Raw genomic sequence first — 25,684 nt, forward strand, 5'->3', positions numbered from 1 at the left:
TTATCATTCAAAATCATAATAATAATCCTATGATGGTTAAATAAGTCTTCAATTGTACTTATTTGATGTAAAATATAACATAAAAACAAAATGACTTGGCCATATTTTCCAATAATTATCAATTTTAGTTTATCTGTCCTGGTGACTGTAAAGGAATCTTTTAAAGGAATTCTTGGTATACATTGCGTTTGAGAGTGCTTTACTTTAAAAGGACTTGGAAATCAAGTTGGCAACAAAAATACAAAACCAGCAACATAAGTAAAAACTAGAAAATAAATATGAATAACAATTTACTAATTTTTCCCTTTTTTTCACTCCTAAGTGAAGGAGGTGACTCTAGGAAGAGGGTCAAGGCTTTTTATTTCTAAGCCTTAGTCTTCTCATCTGCAAAACAGGGATAATAAAACCTAATCTTAATGAGGATTGAGATTATGTTTGTCTCGCACAGTGGTGGCATATAATTTAGTGCTCTGCCTCTTGTCATTTGAGTGACCTTGGCCAAGTTACCTCATTTCTTTAAACTTTTGTTTTACTCACTTGTAAAATGGAGCTAATTGTTTTGCTTATGTAGGTTTGTTGTGGGGATCAGATAAAATAATGGCATGAAAATGGTTTTTATAAAGTACTAGAAAATGTAAGGAAAATTATTTCCAAAGCAGCTACCACTGGTACAATTTTCCTTGCTACACAGTGCTGCATGTTCTCAGATCAGCAAGAATACCATATAAAAGAGGACTCAAAGTCTTTTCTCTGTCTGACACCCTTCTATCTGTGTCTGCTTCACCAGAGAAACAAGATATAGTTCCACCTCTGTACATAGAGTATAGCAAACTCGTTAGTGGACGAAGATAGCAATTGCTTCATGCTAGCTCCAATCATTCAAGACTAACTGGACAGCTAATGAAGTTTCTGCCCCTTGTAGAGTTTAGAAAAAAAACAATTCTTGAAACATAATCTTTTAAACGCTACATAAACAATGGATTCCTGCAGAGAACTCTTCTAATAATGAAAATCAACTTATAAGTAGGTACAAGTAAATGATTATTAATGTTAATTAATCAAAAACTATTCATCAAACTATATTTTAAAGTATAATCTTACTTGAACCAGAGGAGCAGTGTAAGCTAATTTAAGAAGCAAAAATAAGGGTATAAGAAAAAAAAGAAAAATAGCAAGAAATTTAAAATTGCTGATCATTTTTCTCTATTATTAACAAATAATTTGCTTCCTTAACTGATGATAAATTGAAAAAGGGAGACAATTTTATAAAGCCACACTTTCTGCTTCACTAAGAGCTGTCAACTGTCTCCTTTGTAAATTTATGATTTACTAAACAGATGGCTGCCCTCTTATTAGAGACCTAGAATTTGAAATTAAGGAAAGTGACAAATTATGCATACAACCACTCTTTTATTATTAAATCTGGTCTTTAAAAAGACATATATTTTTAAACTCACCCCAGAGAGGGAGTATTCTAGGATTCTAGAAAGATTCTTTCCAAAAAAGAGTATCAAAATTTGGTACATATGTGGTTTAATGCTATTTATTGAAATTTTTTTGTGTATTTTGGACAAAATATCACATCCACAAAACTAAATGTGATTGGAAGGATGTGACATTGTTGCATGCTGACACAAAACCTCACATCATCTAGTCCAAATCCTTACTTCTCTATTATTTTTATTTTATTTGGATTTAATGGAAACCCTGAAAACAACATAATGAATTTCCCCCCAAAAGTAAACTCATTGTGCATCTATCTTTTCAAGTCGATAGGACTGCAAATGAAGAGAATGAAATTTACCTAAACATTCACAGGTGTGTGATCAACATTATGAACAAAATATCCGACTTTGAGTCCTTAGGTTCAAATCCTGCTTCTACCAGGTAATAGCTGTGTAACCTTGGGTAAGTTACTTAACTTCTCTCTGCCTCAGTCTGCTCATAAGTAAAGTGGTATAGTAAAACTACAGATCTCATAGGGTTCTTATGAGGATCAAATGAGTTACTATTTGTGTACCACTCGAAAGACAGTATATATGATAAAAATATTTGTTAATTTAATAGAACTGGCAATAAGAAATAGCAAGAATTTATTGAGAAACTTCTACTTACCACCCTGTTTTTGTTAGTAATGAGATTAAAAAAAATACTCTGCGAAATTTCCTCAACTTACCTTCAAGCCACATCATTAAACACCCACTATGCCTGGTGCCTTGGGGACACAAAATAAATTTACGCGGTTACTGCCCCTCGGGAAGTTACAGTCTTTCTACTAGAAATTTGGAATAAATGTTCACAGACCAAAGTTCAAAGAAATATGCAACGAAAAATACTAGAGTGTCACATAAATTACCTGATACGTAAAGTTAATAACAAATTCAAGGGCTCTAAGATGTATGTATATTAATAAAAACGCAAGTAACAATTCGGAATGTATTTATTCTTCAATCTACTCAGAAAGTTGCTGAATACAGTGCGGCACATCAACAGACGTTTCGCAGAACTCGTATTTTCCTTTATCTCCCCCCTGGGAATACTGACAAAACCACGAGAGAGATCTGGTAAAACCACAGAGAGTGAGAGCTGCAGTGAAAACATCACAGGGCTTGTGACTGGATGAAACCCACCAACGGGGAGGACAACGTGCTGGGCTCAGCGAATACCTGCAGATGCGAGAAAGAGAGGCTCGAACCAGGCTTGTCCCGAGGCTCATGCTGACCAGTCCCGCATGGTCCTGAGGCGTGACCAAGAGGTTCCCCTCGTGTGTGAGCTCCAGAGCGACGTTGAGGTTCCTCCCCGGCCTGGGACTGTGGGGAGAAAGCAGCCGTTGATGGAGTAGCCGCCGCGTTGCGCGTTGCGGGGCGCCACAAAGCAACCCGAGCCGCTGCACCATCTCCGCAACCTCGCTCCAAAGCACCGGGAGCGACGGGCTGAAGAGACTCTGCGTTCTTCTAAGCTAACGGTTCCCATGCCGCCTCCCACTGTCTCGGGGATGGGCACCCGAGCACCAGCCCGGGTGATAAGTGTGGAGAGGCGGGTCCCGGCCAGTTCGGCCCTCCGCCCGCGGCTGGGCACAGCTGGGGCCCACCGCCTGCTCCCGGGGTCCCGGGCTGCACGTCACTTCCGGCGTGCGCGCCCGCCCGCGGAGATGCACCGGGGCCGGGGCCGGGCTGGAGCGCGCGGCTGCCCGGAGGCGCGCAGGAGAGCAAGACTGGGGAAGGGGGAGTGTCTGGCCACCACTACCGCCGCCGCCACGGCTGCTGCCCCCCCGACTGAGGAGTTCGCTGAAGCCCTTTCCTCAAACCCGGCCCATCTTCCCGCCCGGACGCTGGGCGCACTCACCGCTCTGACGGTACAGAAAAGGGAGTTGCCTCAGACTGTGGAGCGGCGGGGACGGCCCCAGCCCCCCTTCCCCTCCCTGACCCGTTCTCGCCATCGCCCCGGTCATGGGGAACGCGTCGACCGCCAAGAAAGGCAGCGAGGTGGAGAGCGGTGAGTCGAGGGCCGGGTCTGGGTATCCGCTGGGCGGGCCGGCGCGGGGCACCGAGCACCCCTCCTCGTCGGAGCCCCCGAGGCCGCGGGCACAGTCCGGGCCTAGCAGCGGCCTCCGCGTGTCGTTCCAGGGGGCCCCGGGGAGCAGCTGCCTTCCACCTGCACCCCCTCCCCGCAGCCCCCGGTGAGGGCTGAGCGCGAAGGGCCGGTTGGAGAGAGTGAGGAGAAGAGCAGTCCCCGCGGTTCCCTCTCATAAGCGCCAGGAGGACCCACACGTTCTAGAACACGTCCCCAAATATGGCCCAGGGAAGGAAGTCCCTTGTACCATCCTATCCCTCGTTCCCTCCCTCTTTGGGAGCGACTGGTAGTGCTGCGGGTAGAGTTGGCTCTTTTCCCTCCATCACTTGGATCCAACCCAACCTTATCACAAGGTGAGAGGCTGCTAGTCAGGCTCTCCGCAGGTGAGGTTAATCGTGACTGGACAACTGTTTTAGAGATCCTCCATCTCTTCAGATTAGGAATGGAAAACGTAGTAAGACCAAACAGCAACTTTATCTGTTAGAGAAAGAAGCCAGGCAGGTTTACCTTTCTCTAGACATTCGAGAACATGCTACAATGCCTGTAAAACTTAAAGGTCATTATGAGTTGAAGTGCTTCCAGAACACGGTTGATTTCTTCTGGGAGCTGAAAGTGCGAGCACTACACACTTTACACCAAACAGTAAAAAATCATGAAAATCGAATTTTTGTAGGGCTATATGGGGTGTGTGTGTATGTATATAGACCACAAGGGTTGTGAAAGAAAAATCGGTTTGCCTTTGTAAAAAGTTCGTATTAGATTTTATAATTTAGAATGACCAGGTAACAAATGGTATTTGTTGTATCACAAAGAATAAGACATCTCAGCACCTGAACTGAGCCTATGATTTATTTAAGACTGTGTGAATAGTATCTTTTAATGTTTCTATGTTTGTAAAGTAAGAATTAGGCTAATTTTGTAATTTAGCATGAAGAAAATAGCTTTTTTCTGTGCAAATAAAGTAGAATTTACTTAGAAGGATTTAGTCATTCACTTTGTTTAATGTGAATAGGGAGATCAGATTATGTGGTTGTGTCATCAATAAGGTTTTGGTGTTAATTTTCAGGAGCTCCAGAGAAGTTTGATGAACTGTCATACAAACTAATAAAGAACATACTTTAGTACATGATATGGGGATTTTAAAAAGCCAATGTAGAGATGAACATCTGTTGTTTTTTTAATTGTGCAAATGTAGTAAGTGACTGTACAGAAATTATAATAAATACAGAAAGTGTAAGGAAGTATTTGTATCTGACAAATTGTCATTTTTCCCTGTTAATTTAAAGCTCTGTTAACTCAAAAATAAAACATGTGCTAATTGTGTTGTAAAAGAGTATACTTGGTAATTGAATCATATCAGTGATTTTCATAGAAAGTGCTGGCCTGTACAGTGTTTATATTTCTAATATAAATATGATAGTAGACTCTTCTGTGATCTGTATATTAATCTTATTGTTACCAAGCTATTTTTCCACTAGACAGTATTAATTTGAAACTCGTAGTTGTGATAATCTTGTAATGTTTACAGGAAACACAATGGAAACTTTAAATGTTTATCTAAACATAATTAAGTTATTTCTATGAATAAATCCTTTCCTGAGTTTTAAGTGTTAGTGACAGCCTAGTTCTTAAGTATGTTAACCAGCTTTTTATGTAAGTTGATTTATGGAAACTGAAAGGTCATTATAATAGTTTGAGAAACTGTTGTGGAGTGACAAAAGAAAATAGCTAGTGACATCTCATAGGGAAAATTACCTGAAACCTCATGTGTTGATCAATGTTTGTAATTTCATTTTGAGCAATGTTGTCAGGTGTGTGTGGCTGTTGTTCTACTTAGTGAACAAAGAAATTGTTTCAATACATTTTTAAACTTAGTAAAAGAACAACTCTTACTATTAACCTAACTGTTCTGTGCATTTTTAAAAAAGAATTGCTCTTCAAAATATGTCTTTCAAAATTTGAATGTAGTTATTTAAACTTCAGTTGATATATGGAAGCATAAACTATTAAGAATATAAAGATCTTAGAGATCAGCCTGTGCAGTCATTCCATTTCAAAGCCAAAGAGCCTGAACTCTGAAGAAGCTATAGTTGAGATCATATTATTAGAAATAACAGAGTAAGGAATAGAATCTGATGCCCTGACTCCATTCTGCATTACTAAATAATTAATTAATACATTTATTTTCAAAATATTTACCAAATGCTTTAGTTTCAGTAGGAGGCCGTGTAAGTAAAAGCTGAAAACTATCTAGCGTGGGAGAGAAGATGAATATATAAAGGTTAACTGAGAGGCAACGCAGAAGTGCTAAAATGATGTAAAGTGAAGTTAGAATTCTGAAAATTGCCAATAGGAATATGTTTGCTTTGAAAAACTAATTAAAAAATATCAAGTCAATTAAGATATGAGGACTGGTTAGGACCAAGCCTCACCCAGACAGGTGATTCTAGAGCTTAGCTCTAAAAATATTCCAGAAGAATAAAGTGGGGCATAAAGATATTTGAGAAAGGTTTTGGTTAGCTTTGCCTATCTGGTGCCTATGGTGTACTCTATTGAAACCTGTCCCTCTGTTCTTAGAATAAACATTTACTGGGATAAGACCTAAAAGTTAGGGAGATTCCGCTCTCATTTCCACACTTTCTGGAGATAACATTAACTTGGATACCTGTTGTTCTACTGCAGTAAACAAAAAAATCGTATTGATGTGTCTCAAAACGTAATGACAAAACAGCTCTTACCATTGCATACTTAACTGTTCCATTTTTTAAAAAAATATTCTTGAAGATATATGCCTTTCAGAATTTGAATGTAGTTGTTTAAACATCAGCTAATACATAGAAACACAGACTTGTAGAAATGTGTGATGGTACAGTTCTTTGAGAAGTTTTAAATTCTTGTCATTCAAGATTATTTTGTGGGCCGACCGCGTGGCTCACTTGAGAGAGTGCGCCGCTGGGAGTGACGAGGCCGCAGGTTCGGATCCTGTATAGGGATAGCTGGTGAGCTCACTGGCTGAGCGTGGTGCGGGCGACACCAAGCCGAGGGTTGCGATCCCCTTACCGGTCTCACACACACACACACACCCAAAGATTATTTTACTTATCTAGTCTTCTACTTTTTACTTTACCCACAGTCACCAATGCAAAAAACACATGCCACTTCTTTTAACTTGTAAGGGGATTTTGTTTATTTTGCTTCTTAAAATATTACACATACACGTTGCTTATGGAGCTTTGTATTACACATCCATGCCTATGGGTGAAAAGTGTTGGTAGAGGTTTGGATGCACATTGTCCCATGGTGACAGAATGAAAAGCCACCATGTAGTTTAGTGTTTACATGATGATCTTTGGCTGTTTTCCAGAGTATCTCTCTGTCTTAAGATTTTGAAGGTGAATAGAAATTAATCAGAAAATCGCCTCGGGAAGTTACATTAAGTTCAACAAAAATGCAGGTTTCTCAACTAAAGTTTCTTAAGGGCTAATATGTGCTGGGTTCTCTTAAGTGCTTTGCATGCATATTTTTACTTAATCTTTTCAACCTTATGAAATACTTAAGTTATTTTTCAATTTACAGATGAAGAAATGGAGGCTCAGAAAGTCTTAATGACTTGCTTAGGTTGCACAGCTAGTAAGTCAAACAGCAACATTTGAATCCAGGCAACCTAACCCCAGAATCTGAAATCCTAACCACTATGCTAAAAAGCTATCGAAAGGCAAAGCCAATTCTGAGATACACAAAATAGCTTAGACTGTATCATGTTTCAGTTTATTATCAATTATAGCACATTTTGCTTGTTTGTAGTAATGACTTTATTTGAATATATTAAATATTTTAAATAAGGAAGATTAACTTTTCTTGTACTGTTCACTGGACTCAGTTTCATCATCTGTAAAATGAGGATGAAGGATTAAATTACTTTGAAAATCTTTTCAGACTCAATATGATGAAATTTCAAATTAAACCATATAAAATTAATTTTGTATACTTGAAGCCTTCATTACTATTTATATTTGTTTTTGCCCTTTCCCTTGCTGCCAAATGCTATTTGAACTTGTATTACTATTTAAAAAGTATTTAGAAGTTTGCATTTTACCATGGTTTAGAATAGTGCTGTCCAGTTGAACTTTGATGGAAATGTTCTCCATCTGAGGTGTCCAGTGTGGTAGCTGCTAGCCACATGTGGCTATTGAGCACTTGAAATGTGTTTAACTTACACATGACTTGTTAGTGTTTGGTATATTGGACAACACAGGTTTAGAACATAGCTGTCTTTGCATGTGATAAAAATACCAACCCATCTTTCTGTCATCTTGGTTATTTGTGGATCCTCACAAGTGTGTGTAGATGAACAGAATACTGGATTTATCTTTTCTCATACTAAGAGTAACTTTTTTTTTTTAGCATTTCCTCTGAATAAGCATTTATAAACTTAGTGAACAAATTATAATAGTTTAGTAATTTGGGTATAATCTACAGTTAACTACAAAGTTAAATTTTCTTTTGGGCTGTATTGGAATTAAAATTTTCTAGTTTTTAATATTGAACCTCAGTGAAGATACTTCTATTGAAACATTTTTTGTAGGTTTAAATGTTGTTGAATGAATTTAGTGATCTTTTATATTTTACTTATGTCTTTGAAACTTTCAATTATTAGATTTCTTTTTTAATGAAAATCAGTAGCAATGTTTGTTCCAGTTTAGTAGATTGGTGGAGGTACTTTAAAAAGTCAAAACAATCAGTTATGCAATTCTGATGATAAATACATGTGATCTCATCCAGATCTGTGATTCTGTTTGTGCAGATTATTTACTGTATAAAATTATCTCATGTTCAGGAACCATTTTTGTTATTCTCCTGCTCAGTGTCCTCCACTTAGGATATAGCCAGATTGTTGCCTTTCATTGCCAGCAGCAGGATAATTAGAGGCATGAAAGCCAGCTTAGAAAAGTAAGCCATGACTGAGTGGCAGAAGCAGCATGTGAGAAGATTCTAGGTAAGCCAGGATAGCTATTAAGATCCTGTCAGATAATTAAGAATTGACTATAATTCATTGTGGTATTCCATTAAATCAATAAAACAATTAGCACAATTTATGAAATCTTTTGTATATCTAGGTGATAATAAGTGTTAGTAAACATATGTAACCATGTTTTCTCAAATAAATTTTACATTTTTAATTTTTAAAGTTATATTAAATAGGAAAGTGTATTCGAGATGTACATATGAGTACCATATTATTTGGATATTTAATCTTACTTTAAAAAATATTCCTTCAAGAGTATCCTATGTAGTTTTTTTCTTTGTTCATCGCTTCACTCATGCATTCATTCATATGCTTATTTATTCAGTACACACAGTTTAGCTCCTAATATGTGACAGACTTTATGCAAGGTTATGGGAATATAGATTGAATAAGACACAGTACCTGCTTCAGGGTGTCTATATTTCAGAAGGAGGAGACAAACATGTCAACAAATAAATGAAAAGAAACCTGTTACAAATGCTTTCATAAAAGTTCAGTGGGGGAACTAAGGGAAAGAATGTACATTTCCACTGGGATGTGGAGGGTGAGGTTCAAAAAGGACTTCAAAGAGGAGGTGAGCCCTGAGTTGAGCATGGGAAGTGGAAAATGTTCACTAGAGGGATTACCAGGAGGAAGGATGTTCTAAGCAGAGGGAGCACAGAGTAAGCAAAGATGCAGAGGAGTGAATGGCATAATCAGGATAAGGAAGTAAGGTGTCCATTATGACTAAATGATAAGAGGATAAGGGTAGGTGGTAGGAAGAGAGGAGATTATATAATGAAAGATGAGACTGAAGAAATGAATAGGGGGCCACATAATGGAAAAAGTTTTAATTTTATCTTGCAGACATTAGGGAGTTGCTGTAGACTTTGAGATAAGGGTGAGAGGCATGATAAAATTAGGGTTTTAAAGAGATTACTTTGATGGCATTGTGAAGACAAATCATCATGGAGTAAGTAGAGAAGAGGCAAGAAGATCAGTTAGAAGACTCCTATAGTAATTTGGGTGAGGAGCTTTGAGGGTGAGGGTCTGATTAACGTGGTAGAGGTAGAATGGAGAAAAAAATCTGAAATGGGAGAAATTTGGAAAATAAAAATGAGCAGACCATATTTTTCTGATTCCATGTGGGGAGTGAGGAAAAGGAGGAATTGAAGATAACTTCCAAGTTTTTCACTTCAGTGTCTTGGTGGATGGGCTGTAATGCCAGTAATGGAATCAGGAAATGAATATAGGGCAGGAGCAGGTTGGGGGAGGAGGAGGAATGGACATATTGAACTGAGTGCTCATAGCGTTTCTAAAATGATGTCTCATTGGTTGTATATGTGGATGCTTCTTCCAGCCATGGTGGGGTAGTGGAGGGCAGGAAAGTTCTTGGATAGTCAAGTGACCTTTTCCGTGTTTTATCCTCATTTTACTCTTCTATTCAAGCCCAGCTGTTTAGAAACTGTAACATCTGGCATAACTTATACACATTAAAAACTCTAGCTACTGAAAGTTTAGCCTTTTTGTTTTGAAAAGAGTAAGAACCAAAGCACTGATGAGAACAATGTAACTTTCAAAGAAAAAAAGTAATTTAAAGTTATAAAATATTGCTTTCATAATTTAAGTATGTATCATGTAAGTTATTCAGCTTAGAGTCCTGTGGCTGTGGAATAGTGGAAAGAATATGTAAAATATAGTACTGACATATATTATGTAATAAGTAAATATCAATTTTCTCCCCCTACAGGCCTTTAAAGCAGATATTTAAAAGTTCAGATGTAATACTAAGAACATAACTGAGAGTAAGAAAAATATAAATTCTGTCTTCTAATATATTCTAATACTTCACTTTAGAACAATTGTTTTAATCTCCACACTATGACATAAAATTGAGTCAGATGGATTAGATGATGACATTGTGGTCTCTTCCAACTTTATAATCCAGTGATCCCATTATATTTATTTTAAAAATGTACACCTAAAAAGCAAGATTTTGGAATTATAAAAATCTCTCACAAATTGTATGGGTAGAGAAGTGGCAGATGAGTCTTAATGTGAGTAAATAAATATAAGGTTATGTAATTAGGGAAAATTTTTTATCTGTACTTAAAGAATGATAGTCTCTGAATTATGACCTAAGAAACAAATTTATGAATCACCATACTGATATTTGAAGGTAAAGGGACCATCTAAATGCTTGCCATCAGGGGAGAGTATTAGAAATAAAATGTTAAACATTCTACTGTTATTGTAATTATGGTGTTTTGTATACAAAAGAACCAGAGAAAGTTTAGATCAGGGACAGCTAATAGGAGTAAGAGAATGGAAGGTCTATTGTAAGATGATAAACTAAAAAAAATAGAACTCCTCAATATAGAAAAATGTAGGGCTACATGATTGAAGTATATAAAATCAAGCAATATAGACAGAGAAAATGTGGGATTGCTCACCTGAACTTGACACACTAGAACCCACGGACTATTCCTTAAAACTTATAAAAGCTAGTTATAGAGTAAGTAAAAAGGAAGTACAACGAAACCTTTATATAAACTGGGCTTAGAGACTAAGTATATTTAACTGATTAGTCATCATTTTTGTTTAAAGGTGAAAATATCTGTGCTTATAAATTTAGGTAGTATTTTTAGCAAATTAAAAAGCTGGAAAATTTTAATGCTTTTTTTTTTTAACTCTTTTTATTGGTTTTATACCCCCTCAACACCTTCCAAAAGAATCAGTATTCTAGATCATCATACAGCATCGACAGACCATTGTCCTATGTAAGCCACAAACTTGAGAGAACATGTTGGCACAGATATTATTTAGCTTCTTTTATAGGGGCCAACTATGCTGATATTATTGGTTTTATACCCCCTCAACACCTTCCAAAAGAATCAGTATTCATAGATAGGTCTTTTTCTTGCTAGTATTAAGGTTTACTACTGTTATGCAAAAACAAATTGTTTCTCCTGATATGGAGGTATAGCTTAAATTGTTTTTAGTGTATTTTAATATTTTAATTTATCCATTTATTTATTTTTTATTTCTTAACTAGTAGAATGAGGAATAAAGAGTTACTTTCATGTAGCTCATAATCTAGTGAAAGATTTAGACAAGTAAAAGCACAATTATGAGAATGTTGTAGGAAGCAGAGTATAGGATGTTTTCTGTGGTAGTAATTAGGTCTTTACTTTTGTATAGTAATATAAATTAGATTCAGTTCTGCTCTGTATCTATGCAGATGATTTTCTGAATCAAATTTGGGATTCTTTTAAAGAGAGAAATGCACTAATTGAATTGATGCACTATCATAATTGATATTAGTTTGCCTTAGTAAATCCAATGTAGATGTCATATCTTTTACCTGGCTTGTTGTAAAAAGGTATAAAGTCCCAGGCTTTATGGCCGTAATTTATTTTGTATTCACTGTTGCCTACAATTCATATGTTAACTTTTCAGGGACTTCTGAAACTTTTGTTTTCTTATAAGGCAACTGTTGTGGCAAACCTGTGTTCTACATTTGGACTTTGTTCTCAAAAAATTAAAGATTGTCTTGAGATCTGATTAGTTCAAGGTCCTACTTAGTAAAATGAATATTCGATTTCTATACCACATTCTTGTTAAGTAGATCATCATACAGCATCGACAGACCATTGTCCTATGTAAGCCACAAACTTGAGAGAACATGTTGGCACAGATATTACTTAGCTTCTTTTATAGGGGCCAACTATGCTGATAATTGAGCTCCTACAATCCTAGCTGAGTTCCCTATTGAGTGGGAGCCATGAAAGTTTAACCTGGGGAAGAAGATGGGTCCCTCTTTAGGCTGTAGACTTGAGGTCACTAAATAAGCCTTAGTTCAACTTGTAGAATGACACAGAGATGAAACATTTATTTGTCATTCATTCATTAAATCATTCAGTCATTCTTAATCATTCCTACTTTATACCAGACATTGTGCCAGTCCATATATACAAATAAAAATAAGACTTGGTTCTTGTCTTTAAACTGAAAGATACTTACAGATATTTATGATAAGGTGTATAGTGATACACAGGTGCCTGAGATTGATAGCAAAATAAAAATGCAACTAAGAGTTTATATAGGAATAAGTATAGAATTTCTGAGATCATTTTGGAAACAGACTGAAGATGACTGAAATAGAAACTTGCTTTGAGTCCATTTTGGAGATATTTGTATCTATGATTGTATCACTTAACACGACATTGCTTTCTCAGCTCTTTTCCCCACTACACAGTGAAGGCAGAGAGTATCTATCTCTTTTATTGTTTTAATCACTAGAATGTAGTGCAGTTCTTGGCTCATATCATAATGGAAGCTAAAATAATGGATAGTTAATGGGTCAGAAATTCAAGCCTCTTTTAGAAACGTGCATTTCTCCCCTCCCTCTCCCCGGTTGGTAATGGAGATAATACTTGATGGACTTGATAAGAAGGTACCTCTTTCCCTCTCTTTTTAGCACGTAGTAGTTTGTATTTACGTATCAAAATTATATCACTTTTAATTGGTAGGGGGAGACTGGTCTCAGGCAAGTAGAAAGACATTGGACTAGGAAAAACTATTATGTTCCCAATCTTTTGAAAAATCCATGACATTTGAGGCCTATACCATTCAACTGCACCACTGTGTTGTCCATCTGTGTTGTTGTCATTTATGATTTCTTGCTTATTTCTGGCTCATCAAAAACTTTGACACAGGGCCCACAAGCTTTCTCTATACCCTAAGCCCTGCATTCATCCTGCGTGGTTTTAAATTCTCTGTGGATAACCCATCTGTCATCATCACCTCTCAGTTCTTTGACCGTGTTATCTCCTCTCCCTTTCTTTTCACTTCATTTCAGATATCTAATCTCACCAAGAACCTTGTCATATTTATTAACTGCTCAGGAATCACCAATGTGTGTCATTCTCTGATTACAACATCCTCTCCTTATCATCATTCTTCATCAGAACCTCTCATCCTTTCATCCATCAGCCCTCTCAATTTTCATTTTCCTTCTTAAAAAGTTTAGATTATCTGGTTCCAAAAATTCTTTGCACTTCTGTCTTTTTATCAAATCTCTCTGACAAAAATCTAACTCTGATAAACTGAGGTGTTTGCTTTTTCTGTGCTTTCAGCCAAGAGGTAAATATTGCTGGAGAAAGCCACAAGAAAGGCACTATGAATTCACAGTCATCAACCTCAAATCAGCTGTCATCATGACTTGACAATTTTCCCACATTTCTCTGATTAACTCTGCCCCCGATTCTTCACAATTTTTATTTCATTCCTTTCTCTTTATACCTCTGACTTCCCCATTCTCTCTCTCATTCTAAGCAGTGATCTTGCCTCATTTCACAAGGAAACAAAAGCTGTCAAACGGGAATCCCTTCAACTTCTTCCTATTGAATATTCACACCTACTGTATTTTAACATTATATTCTTATTCTATTATAAAAGAGGAGCTGCAGTTCATTTACCTATTGTTTCCATTTATCTATCACACACCACTCTTACGTTTCCATTTATCTATCGCACACCACTCTTACGTTTAGTAGCTTAAAACAATGACAATATTTATTTTGCTTATGAAAATGCAGTTTGGGCAGAGCTCAGCAAGGACAGCTTGTCTCTGCTCTATTTGACATCAGCTAGCTCAGCTCAAAGGCTGGGGACTAGAATTACCTAAAGACTCACTCACATGTCCCATTATTGATGCTGGCTGTAGGTAGTTTGAATCTTAGCTGGGACTGCCAAGTGAACCAACTACACGCAACCTCTTCATGTGGTTTGGCCCTCCTTATAAGATGGTGGCTGAGTTGCAAGGAAGAGGGAGACAGCCAGGTGAAAGCTACATCACCTTTTATCACCTAGCCTCCAAAGTCAAGCTGTGTCACTTCTGCTGCATTCTTTTCATTAGAACTGAGTCACTTAGATGAGTCCATATTTGAAGGGAAGTGAATTAGATTCCACCCTTTGATGGAAGGAGTTAAAATAATTTTTGGACATGTTTTAAAATCCACCACATTGTTCATCTTTCTCTGCAAGGCCAGTCCCTCCACTGTTACTTTGGATCCCATCTCCTCCTGCTTTCCCAGGAGTCTTATGTTACTGTGTATTCTTCTCTTTTGTGTCCAACCTGTCTTTTCATTCATTTTATTAATTTATTTTTTATTTTATTCTTCTGGTGGCTGGCCAGTATGGGGACCTGAATCCTTGACCTGGTGTTATAAGCACCATGCTCTGACTGAGCTAACTGGCCAGCCTTCTCATTCATTTAAAATAGACATCCGTTTTTCTTTAACATTCAGTTTTGCAGTTTGACCCTACTATTTCTTCTTTCTCTTTTTCATCTCTCACCTACTAAATGTTTGTGTGGCCAATTCAGTTGATTTTGGTGGCCAGGGAGGTAATTTTAACATCTTGGGGAAAACTGGAGCCCAGGGAAAAAAAAGAAAAGGAGAAAGTGTTGTTTTTTTTTCTTGATACATTATAGCTACAATCAAGATGCAGGGAACTTTAATGCTTTTAGAATACAACTTGACTGAAAATTGTGATCTGCCTATTAATATGAAGCTATATGAAATATGTAACAACATAAAAACAATGGTTACACACACAGTCCAGTTTAATACATAGGAACCTATTGAAACATCTTAAGCTTCTTTGACCTAATGATCTCTTGGTTTTCCTTATGGTTGGATTTAACCTTGTTCTATTACTCATACAAGTTTAGCATGGGCAACAAACATTGTAATGACTTCTTATCTTTGATCTTTACTCAAAGGCATCAGTGACCCCTAAATCTCCACATTTTTTCCCCAATGATTTCTATAACAGTGGGGACCATAGTAGAGGTAGAGTGGGAAGGAGGAAACTTTTTTTTAAAATTGAGATCTACTTTATAATATTTTAAGTAGAATTGTGAGACTGTTATATTTTTAAATAAAAATTTAATTGAATTATAACATACACTTAAAAAGTATTCAAATTCTAATATACAGGTTGATGGATTTTATAAAGTGGGTATCCATGTAAAATGTCACCTGTACCAAGAAATAGAATATTATTGATACCCCAGAAGCTTCCCTCCTTCCTCGACCCAAACATTACAACTCTTAAGAGGTGGAATACTGCTTCACATATCCCTTTGTGTCTGGCTTCTTTCACTCAACATATTTATGAGATTTATCAATGTTTTTGTGTTAGTAATAGTTCATTAATTTTCACATATATATCATATACCGTTGTATAACAAAATATATTTATCTGTCGTGGATGGAAGTTTGGGTTTTTTCAATACTTTTGTACATGACTTTTGGTGAATATATATGTTTTGATGAATATGTGTGTGATAAATATGTGTTATATATATATACATACATGAATTCATACATATACATGCATGTGTGTCTTTATGTGTGTATGTGTGTGAAAGAGAAAGAGAGAGAATAATATTGAATTAATTGCTGGATTTCTGGGTCATAGAGTTCATGGTTCTGCCTAATAGAACTGCCTAATAGATTTTCAGTGTGGTTGAACTTAATTCCAACCAGCAGTACTTGAGAATTTTAGTTGCTCCACATCCTTCACAAACTTGGTGTTTTTCATATTTCTAATTGTACTCATTCTGGTGAGCATGTGCTGGTTTTAATTTGCACATCCCTGATGACTGATAGTGTTAATTACTTTTTCATATCTGTATTGGCTATTTGGATATCCTCTTTTTAAAAAAATGTTCATTCAAGTATCTCCCCCCCGACCTTTTTTGGTATTATGTTATTTTTTTTTTAATTGATTTGTAGGAGTTCTTTATCATGGATACAAGTTCTTTTTCAGACATATGTGTTGTAAATTTGTCTTCCTGTTTCATAGTTTGCCTTTTCACTTAACAGTATCGTCTGTTGATACTATTTAATAATTTTTATGAAGTCCAATTTATAAATCATTTTTTTGTTTTTTGGTCATTAAGAAGTTTTTACTACCCCAGGGTCACAGAGATATTCTCCTATGTCATATTTAGAAGTTTTGCTTTACCTTTCACATTTAGAACTACAGTCTACCTGGAATCGAGTGTATTGTGTTGTGAGGTAGAAGTTATTTTATATATCAATATTTATTTGACACATCACCATTTATTGGGGAAAAAAAATCCTTCCCCGTAGCACTGTAAAGACATCTTTGTTATCAAATGACTGAATACGTGTGGTTTATTTTAATCCTGTTCCATTTGTTTGTCTAGTTTAGTGTCAGTACAAAACTATGTTAATTCATGTAGCTTTGTAAGTCATCGTAGTCAGTAGTATAAATCCTAAAACTTTGTTCTTCAAAATAATTTTGAATATTCTTCCTCTTTGCATTTCCTTAAAATGTTTAAATCATCTTCTCAATTTCCACATACATAGTTACACACACAAACCTTGTAGGGATCTTAATTGAGATTGCATTGAATCTATAGTATTGGGGTAATTTTTACCTTTTCAATATTGAATTTTTAAATCAATGAACAGTATATTTCTTTGTTTATTTAGGTCTTTAACTTCTTTTATCAATGCTTTGTAACATGTTGGACATTTTAAAATTAGATATAGTCTTAGTTTTTGATACTTTTTGATGTTACTGTAAAATGGTATCATTGTAAAAGTTTTATTTTCTAACTTTTAGTTGTGCGTATATAAGCATAGGATTGGATATTTGTGCTGACCTCTCTAGTGATCTTGCTAATTGTATTTATTGATTATAATAAGTTGTTTATAGATTCTTTTAGATTTTATATATATATTCACACTGTTAAAACATGCTGCTACTTAATTGTGATAGTAATTTTTCCTTTCCAATCCTTATGTTTTTCTCTTGCCTTATTGCACTGGTTACGAGAACAGTAAATAGAAATAATGATAACAGGCACCCTTGTTGTATTCCCACATCATTGAAAAGGCTTTCAGTATTTTGGCATTCAGTAAAAAATTTTTAGTATTCTGAGCTTCCTCTCTGTTTGCTTGTTAGTTATAATTTTTTTACTTTTAGTTTCTTTAGATACTACAAGGTACAGTGTTTATCTTTGACTTACTATAGTGCAATATAAAATTATTACTTTTACTGCTTCCCAGATAGGACTTCAGAATATTATAATTACATTGGCCACATCTTCCCTTAATCTTATGTGTTATTTTCATGCCTTGTAATTCTGCATATATTTAATACCCCATTATGCATTTTTATTATTCTGTGCCATCAATATTTATTTATATTTTCCCACATATTTACTCTTTTTGTTGCATTCATTCCATTATGCATTCATACGAGTCTATCTCTGATATCTTCCCTGTGCCTAAAGTAATCTCATATATTTCTTTTAGTGATGGTGTCCTAGTGAATTGTCAGTTTTTATTTATCTGGAATTGTCTATTTTTTATCTTCCCTGTTCAAGAATATGTTTCATAGGTATAGAATTCTAGGTTGAGGATTATTTTCTTTAAACACTTTGAAGGTGTTGTTCCATTATGTTTTGTTTTCCATTGTTCTGTTAAATCAGCTGTTACTCTCACTGTTGATTTTTGAAGGTAATGTCTTTTTTTTCTTTGGTTGCCTTTGGTTTTCAGCAGTTTCACCATAATATGCCTAGATGATTTTATTCTCTTTACTGCAACTTTTTAGAATCTATCGCTGGATATCTTTCATTCATTTCAGACAACTTTCAGCCAGTATATCTTAATATGGTGCCTCTATCCCATCCTTTTTTCCCCTCTGATTCTGGGATACCAATTACATGTATTTATTAAGTTTACTGATATATAACTTTAGTTATTTTTAATCTCTAGACTTTCCAGTTGATTTTTTAAAGTTTCCAATTATTTCATAAAATTTTCCATCTTGTCATTTATTTTCTTGATCAAATTAATCATAACTATATTAATATTCCCAATTTTGACTATCAGTGTGTCTCTATTGTATGTTTGTTCTCTTATTTTTGGTCATTTGGTCTTAACTTTTGGAGTGCCTGGGAATCTTTGATTGAATGTTAGAAATTATGCGTGGGAAGTTGGAGATATTCTGTATCATGTTATATTCCTTCAGAAGATTTATTTTGGCAGATGGTTAGAGTTGGATCAGATCATGTTGATACAGTCAACAATTGAGATGACTTTTTGGCTGGTTTTAGTCAGTGTGAGACTTGATCTATTTTCTATTTATCTTTACTCCCATGGGTGGAGTCTTTCAGGGGTTTCAACTGAAAGCCTGGGGTATTTATCAGGGACCGTCCTCCTTGGCTAGCCAGGAAGTCTAATTTTTGTTTCCCCAGAACTGTGAGATTACTGAAATCTTTGCTTAGTTTTCCAACCTCCTTGAAAGCTTCTTCTCATTATGTGCTTTTTAGTGTCGTGCCCTAGGAGCACCTTAGACATCTGTGAATGTTTCAAGAAAAAAAAGTAGTGGAGATTGCTGGCCTTTTCGTTTCTGGGATCTTGGCCTCTAAAGTCCCAATTCCAATTTTTGTCTTTCCACCCAAATGTGATGTTGAATACCTGAGCCTTATCTTTTAGGATGGCATTCCTACCAATTGGAACAATGCCTTGAGGGCAAAACAAGAGAGAATGTAGGTCTCAACTTTATCATTTCCCATCTTTCCAGGATCTAGGCTCCTCATGACCTGCAGCCTTGTTTGCTTTCTAGTACTTTAAAAAATCTGTTACCCCCATTCCCTCCAATATTTATAGTTATTTTCAGCAAGAGATTTTTTTTCTGTCACTTTATTAAAACAGAAGTTCCAAGATTGTATATCTTTCTTTTTGTTAATCTTTCTAATGAGTCATAACATAAAGAGTAAAATTTTAAGCTTACATATGGAAGAGGTTTTACAAATGAATTCACCCACATAATCACAACTAGATCAATATGTGCAAATTAACAGCATTCTAGAGTTTCCTTGTGCCACTCCAAAGTCGATAAGCATCCTTCTCTCAAAGGTAATCACTATTCTGATTTCTGTCAGAATAGTTTTGCTTGTTTTTTGAGCTTTGCATAAGTAGAATTGCAGTTTTACTCTGTTGTGTCTGGACTTTTTATCTCAATATTAAGTCTGTGAAATTTAGCCATGTTTTTGTACATAGCAGTCCTTTTTTTTTTTTCTTTTCTTTTTTTTTTGTTTTTATAGCAGTTTTAGTTTTACAGAGAAATTGAGCAGAAAGTATAGATAGTTCCCATCATACCTTCCTTCCCTCCACCCACATATATGGTTTTTCCTATTATTGACATGTTTCATTAGTGTGGTACATTTGTTACAATTATGAATCAATATTGGCATATTATTATTAATTTTATATTAGGGTTCCCTCTTTGTAGTTCTATGGGTTTTGCCAAATTTGTAATGTCATGTATTCACCATTACAGTATCATACAGAATAGTTTTCCTGCCCTAAAAATCCTCTGTTCCACCTGTTCATCCCTCCCTCCTCCATCCCTTCTTCCCTCATCCCCTGAAATCCTGGCAACCAACTGATTTTTTTCTTTCCATCACCTCAAACATTTGTCATTTGTTTGTGTTAGAAACATTCAAAATCCTCTCTTCTAGCTAATTGAAACTATACAATAAATTGTTGTTAATTATAGCCACCCCACAGTGCTATAGAACACTAGACATTATTTTTTGTTGCTATATAGTGTTCCATTATTATATGAATATATCACAACTTAATTTTCCATTCTATAGTCGATGGACACTTGGGGTTGCTTTCCAGTTTGGGACTATTATGAATAAAACTTCTCTGAACAATATTGAGTGTTCTTATGTCTTTTCATACACATCTATACTTGTTTCTGTTAAGTAAGTAATTCAGAATGGAGTTGCTCAGTCATGAAGTGTGTGTATCAGTTTTAGTAGATACTGCCAAACAATTTTCCAAAGAGGTTGTACCAATTTACACTCATAGCAGCAGTGTGGGAGATTTCTGATTGTTCTACATCTTCACCATTCTTGGTATTGATAGATGTTATTTTGTTTTGATTTAGCTATTTTGGAGTGTGAATTAGAGCAACAGAACTAATAGATGGATGTGTGTGTGTGTGTGTGTGTGTGTGTGTGTGTGTGTGTAATGGGAATATATTAGTATAGTCATATTGATATATAGTATAGACTAAGGGATGCCCAGATGGCTGGTAAAACATTATTTCTGGGTGTGTCTGTGAGAATGTTTTTGGAAGAGATTAGCATTTTAATCAGTAGACCAAGTAAAACCACCTAATGTCAGTGGGCATCATCCAATCTGATATTGGCCCTAATAGAACAAAAAGATGGAGGAGGCGTGAATTCACTCACTCTGAGCTGGGACATCCATCTTCTCCTGCCCATGGACATAGGTGCTCCTGGTTCTTGGCCTTCTGAGGAGACTTATACAATCAGCACCACGTTCCCACCCCCCCCCCACTCCCCCACCCTGTTTTCAGGCCCTCACACTCGTACTGAATTACATCTTTGGGTTTCTGGTTTTCCAGCTTGCGACTTGGTTCTGTCTATCTATCCTATTGTTTCTGTTTCTCTGGAGATCCCTAACACCATCAAAGAAGCACAGCTTTTCTCTTTCTTTTCTTTTTTTTTCTTTCTTTCTCCTCCTCTTCCTCTTGCTCTTTCTCTCTCACTCTCTCCATCTCTTTATCTCTTTTTCTTTCTCTTTCTCTTCCCTTCCTTCTCCTTCCCTCCCTCTCCCCTTTCTTTCTTTCTGCTTTCTCTCTTTTTCTCTCTTTCTCTTTCCTTCCATCTCCTCCTTCCCTTCCTCCCTCTCTCCCCTCTCTTTCCCTCTTTCTTTTCCCTACTGTCTTTTCTTTCCCTTCCTCCCTTCCTTCCACCTTTCTCCCCCTCCATCCTTCTATTGTCTTACTGTTATAAACTTTATGTATAGTTTTATGTTCACCGTAAACATAGAGAAACATGTTTGGTAGCAGTTGCATTTTCCTCCCCAAGAGCAACCTCTTTCTAGATTTCTTTTGGCTTTTTTCCCTGATGCTCCCTCCTCCTCTTCTCCCTTTGTTATCTTTGCCACACTCTGTTACCTGCTCTTTGTCTTATTTTCCTCATCTGAAATCATGGCCCCAAGAGACTGGATATGATGCATTCATTAAGTTGATCTTTATTCTATCCACTCTGCTGTGAATGTTTGATTTTTTTTTTCCTTTTTGTCTTTTTTTACTGACCGGTAACGGGTTCGCAACCCTCGGTGTCGCGCCCGTACCGGGGACCGGCAACGGGATTGCAACCCTTGGTGTTGCACCCGCACCGCGCTCAGCCAGTGAGCGGGAACCGGTCTCCACATGGGATCCGAACCCTCGGCAGGAGCGCCGCCGCACTCCCAAGTGGCGCACTCTCCAGTGCGCCACCGGGCTGGCCCTGAATGTTTGATTTTAAAATTACATTCTTGGTATGAATTTTATCATTAAGGTTAAGGTATCCAGAAACTGTAGGGTTATCCTTTCTTTAAGTGTATTTCCTATCCTCTGGAATTCTTCCTGAATGGCTCTGTTCCCTCTTTCTCTATTGTTGTTATTTTTGTTGTATCTATTGTTTTTCTTCTTATGGTTGTTAATATTCACACCTGGGAGTCTATAAGTCCTGGTCTGAGTCTGACCAAAGGCCTGAGAACTGGGAGGCGGAGTTGGGGCAATGGCTTAAATCCTGGTGCGAGCCCAAAGGCCTAAGAACCAGGAGTACTAGTGTCTGAGGGCAGGAGGAGATAGATACCCCAACTTAAAGAGAGAGCGAATCTGTCCTTTCTCTACCTTTTTGTTCTATTTGGGCCCTCAGTGGATTAGATAATGCCCCTTATATTGGAGAAGGTGATCTTTTTTACCCAGTCTACTGATTAAAATGCTAATCCCTTCCAGAAATATTCACACAGGCACACCCGGAAATATTTTACCAGCTATCTGAGCACCCTTAGTCTAGTTAAGTTGATACATGAAAATTAACCATCACAGTGGGTATATACCAGTGTCTAATCAGGCTTTTAATTTTTATTTCTCTAATTACTAATCATGTTGAACACCTTTTAAGATGCTTATTGGCCATTTGGATATTGTTTTTTTGATGTAATGCCTGTTTGAGTCTTTTGCCTATTTTTTTATTGGGAGAAAAAATTAGGAGTTATTATTTTGCAGGAATGTTATATATACACACACAGTATATAAATGTAAGTAATAAATAAATATTTTCTCTAACTCTGTGGTGATATTTTTTGATGAGCACTAAATTTTTTAATCTCAACATGCTAAAATTAATTTTTTTCACTTATGGTTAACATTTTGTTTCCTTTTTAAAAAATCTTGTTTTCCCTGTGGGTGCATTTTCGTTCTCTTAATATCTTTTGATGAACACAAGTTCTTAATTTCAATATGTTCAAATTACTAATGTTTTTCACTTATGGTTAACATATTTTATTTCATTTTTAGGAAATCTTTGCCTACTCCAAGTCCATGAAGATTTTAAAAATTTCACTCTAAAAGCTGCATTGTTTATCTTCCACATCGAATTTTTTTGGTGTCCCTCCTCCCTTTAAATTAATGGACTATCCTTTGTGAATTTTAATATTATTAACCTGGTGTGTGGATCACACTGACATCTAAATAGTAAAGAAAAAAAAATGTTCTCAAAGAAGCAATAATAGATGTCACAGAGTATTTGTATCAGAACTCATGCAGTTACTTTCAAAGTTTTTCTCTGCAAAATAGTTACTAGTTATGAGGTTTAGAAATCATATATGGTATGTTTTTCTTCTACACAGAAGTAGATTGATAAATAGTAGCTATTGTTTTTAAGGGAAATCACAGTCACTATCTATATAGATTGGGCTCATTTTTAACCACTTGTCTGAATTGCTGGTCTGTGGACAAGTAGAAATAGCAAATTAATAACACCAAGGTCAAGGATTTGTATCCCTGCACTGGCCAGCCACCAAAAAAAACCCCAGTGGGGGCACTAGAGGCTGGCTGGTTAGCTCAGTTGATTAGAGCACCACTTTGTAACATCAAGATCAAGGGTTTGGATCCCCATACCAGCCAGTCACCAAAAAAAAAAAAAAAAAACCCCTTACCATGCAAATTAATCTACAGGGGTAATGTCATATTAGATTATAAGGAACTGATTTATGTTCATAATCTCAGAGTCACCAAGATATAAAAAATGAAGGGGGAAACTAGAAATTTATCCATCAAAACTTAAATAATTACATAAAGTGGCTTATTTCATTCTTACAATAACCCTATGTAGTAGATACTATTATCTTTTTTTGATAAGAATAATGTCATATTAGATTATAAGGAACTGATTTATGTTCATAATCTCAGAGTCACCAAGATATAAAAAATGAAGGGGGAAACTAGAAATTTATCCATCAAAACTTAAATAATTACATAAAGTGGCTTATTTCATTCTTACAATAACCCTATGTAGTAGATACTATTATCTTTTTTTGATAAGAAAACTAGGCTCAGACAAGATAAACAAGGTCATACAGCTAGTTAAATGGCATGTTTGCATGTGATGCAAACTCAGTCAGATTCTAGGCCCTCTGCTCATAATCACTGCTTTATACCATTCCACTAACACAATGATGACAATTTTCTTTTAAAAATTATGCACTTGAAACTATCATAGAATATGAAGGACCTTAGAAGATCTATCTATCTATCACCTTTTTAGAATATTACTTAGCTTTTCCTATGTGGCAGACACTATTGTCAGTGCTATATGTGTAACTCATTTAATCTTAACAACCGTTTGAAAGAGTAACTATATGATTATTCTTATTTTATGCAAGAGGAAATTGAGGCATAGAGACGTTAAGTATTTTGTCCAAAGCCACATGGATAATGAGTAGTGGATTTGAACCCAAGCAGTCTGACTCTAGAGTGTTCTTGAACACCATGCCATATTGCCTACTTGTGTAAAAATTTGTAAATTTTTAATTTAGTTTACTCTTTCATTATAATCTTTCCAGTGATAGGAAACTTTTTTTTTGTCCATTTTTTGAGACTGGCCTCACCGCGCTCAGCCAGTGAGCGCACCGGCCATCCCTATATAGGATCCAAACCCGCAGCGGGAGTGCCACTGCGCTCCCAGCGCTGTACTCTCCCGAGTGCACCACGGGGCCGGCCCTAGGAAACTCTTTATAAGGTAGTGTATCAGGGTTATACTGGGGAAACAGAACCAGTAGGATATACATTAAGAGATATAATGCAAGGAATTGACTTATTGATTATGGGGGCTGGCTAAACAAGTCCAAAATCTGTAGGACAAGCTGTAAGGAATGGCAAGCTGAAACTCTGGGGCACAGGCTGAAGCTGCAATCCACATGCTGAATTTCCTCTTTGGGAAAGCTCCAGTTCTGCTTTTAAAGCCTTTCAACTGATTAAATCAGACCCACCCAGATTATCTAGGATAATCTTTTTTACTTACCAAGAAATTGATATGGGTTTTAATCACATCTGCAAAGCACAGATGCTCCTCAACTTAGGATGGGGTTCCAATAAACCCATCCTAAGTTGAAAATATTGTAAATTGTAACTGTGTTTAATAGCTCTAACCTGGTGAACATCATAGCTTAGCCTAGTCTACCTTAAATGGGCTCAGAACACTTTTAGTACAGTATTCAGTGAATTACATGAGGTGTTAAACACATTATTATAAAAGAGGCTTGGTGTTAGATGATTTGGCCCAGCATCACGAGAGAGTATTGTACCAATTATCACTGTCCAGGAAAAGATCAAAATACAAAATGTGAAGTATTCTTTTGTAATGAATGCAGATCATTTTCACACCATTGTACAGTCAAAAAATTGTGTTGAACTGTCGTTAAGTCAGAGACCATTTGTACCTTCACAGCAATGTCTAGATCAGTGTTTGAATAAATAAAGACTATACCTTTGCGAAGTTGACACAAAACTGACCAGGACAGAGCAAAGGGTAGAGACAATCTCCGTATGGGCTACTGAGGACAGCCCAGGCAGTTGACAAGACCCAGACCTGGAATTCTATGTGCAGACAGCTTCTGCCACCCGACCAAGATGGCGACGGGTCTGGAGCGGCCGTGACAGGAGACAGCGCGATCCTGTGAGCCG

The 25,684-nt window shown here is 36.4% G+C and overlaps 1 protein-coding gene and 1 long non-coding RNA gene across 4 annotated transcripts in view; one reads left to right on the forward strand and one right to left on the reverse strand.

Moving 5' to 3' along the window:
• Positions 1-2,422: 2,422 nt before the first annotated feature.
• LOC103589594 lies at positions 2,423-3,423 on the reverse strand. The gene is made up of 2 exons (XR_550403.1): positions 3,346-3,423; positions 2,423-2,810 (listed from the first exon to the last, which is right to left on the reverse strand). It is a non-coding gene; the product is annotated as an uncharacterized LOC103589594 (long non-coding RNA).
• PRKACB (protein kinase, cAMP-dependent, catalytic, beta) overlaps positions 3,146-25,684 on the forward strand; it is a 145,982-nt gene continuing 123,443 nt past the window's right edge. For 2 of the 3 annotated variants that reach the window (XM_008571612.1, XM_008571613.1), the window contains exon 1: positions 3,365-3,495. In XM_008571612.1, coding sequence (XP_008569834.1) covers positions 3,450-3,495 — 46 coding nt within the window. In that variant the 5' untranslated portion in view covers positions 3,365-3,449. Of the gene's footprint in view, positions 3,496-25,684 lie in introns of all 3 variants that reach the window. The other variant, XM_008571617.1, reaches the window with a different exon arrangement.

The sequence above is a fragment of the Galeopterus variegatus genome, unplaced genomic scaffold (assembly GCF_000696425.1).
Source record: "Galeopterus variegatus unplaced genomic scaffold, G_variegatus-3.0.2 Scaffold707, whole genome shotgun sequence".
Lineage (NCBI taxonomy): Eukaryota > Metazoa > Chordata > Mammalia > Dermoptera > Cynocephalidae > Galeopterus > Galeopterus variegatus.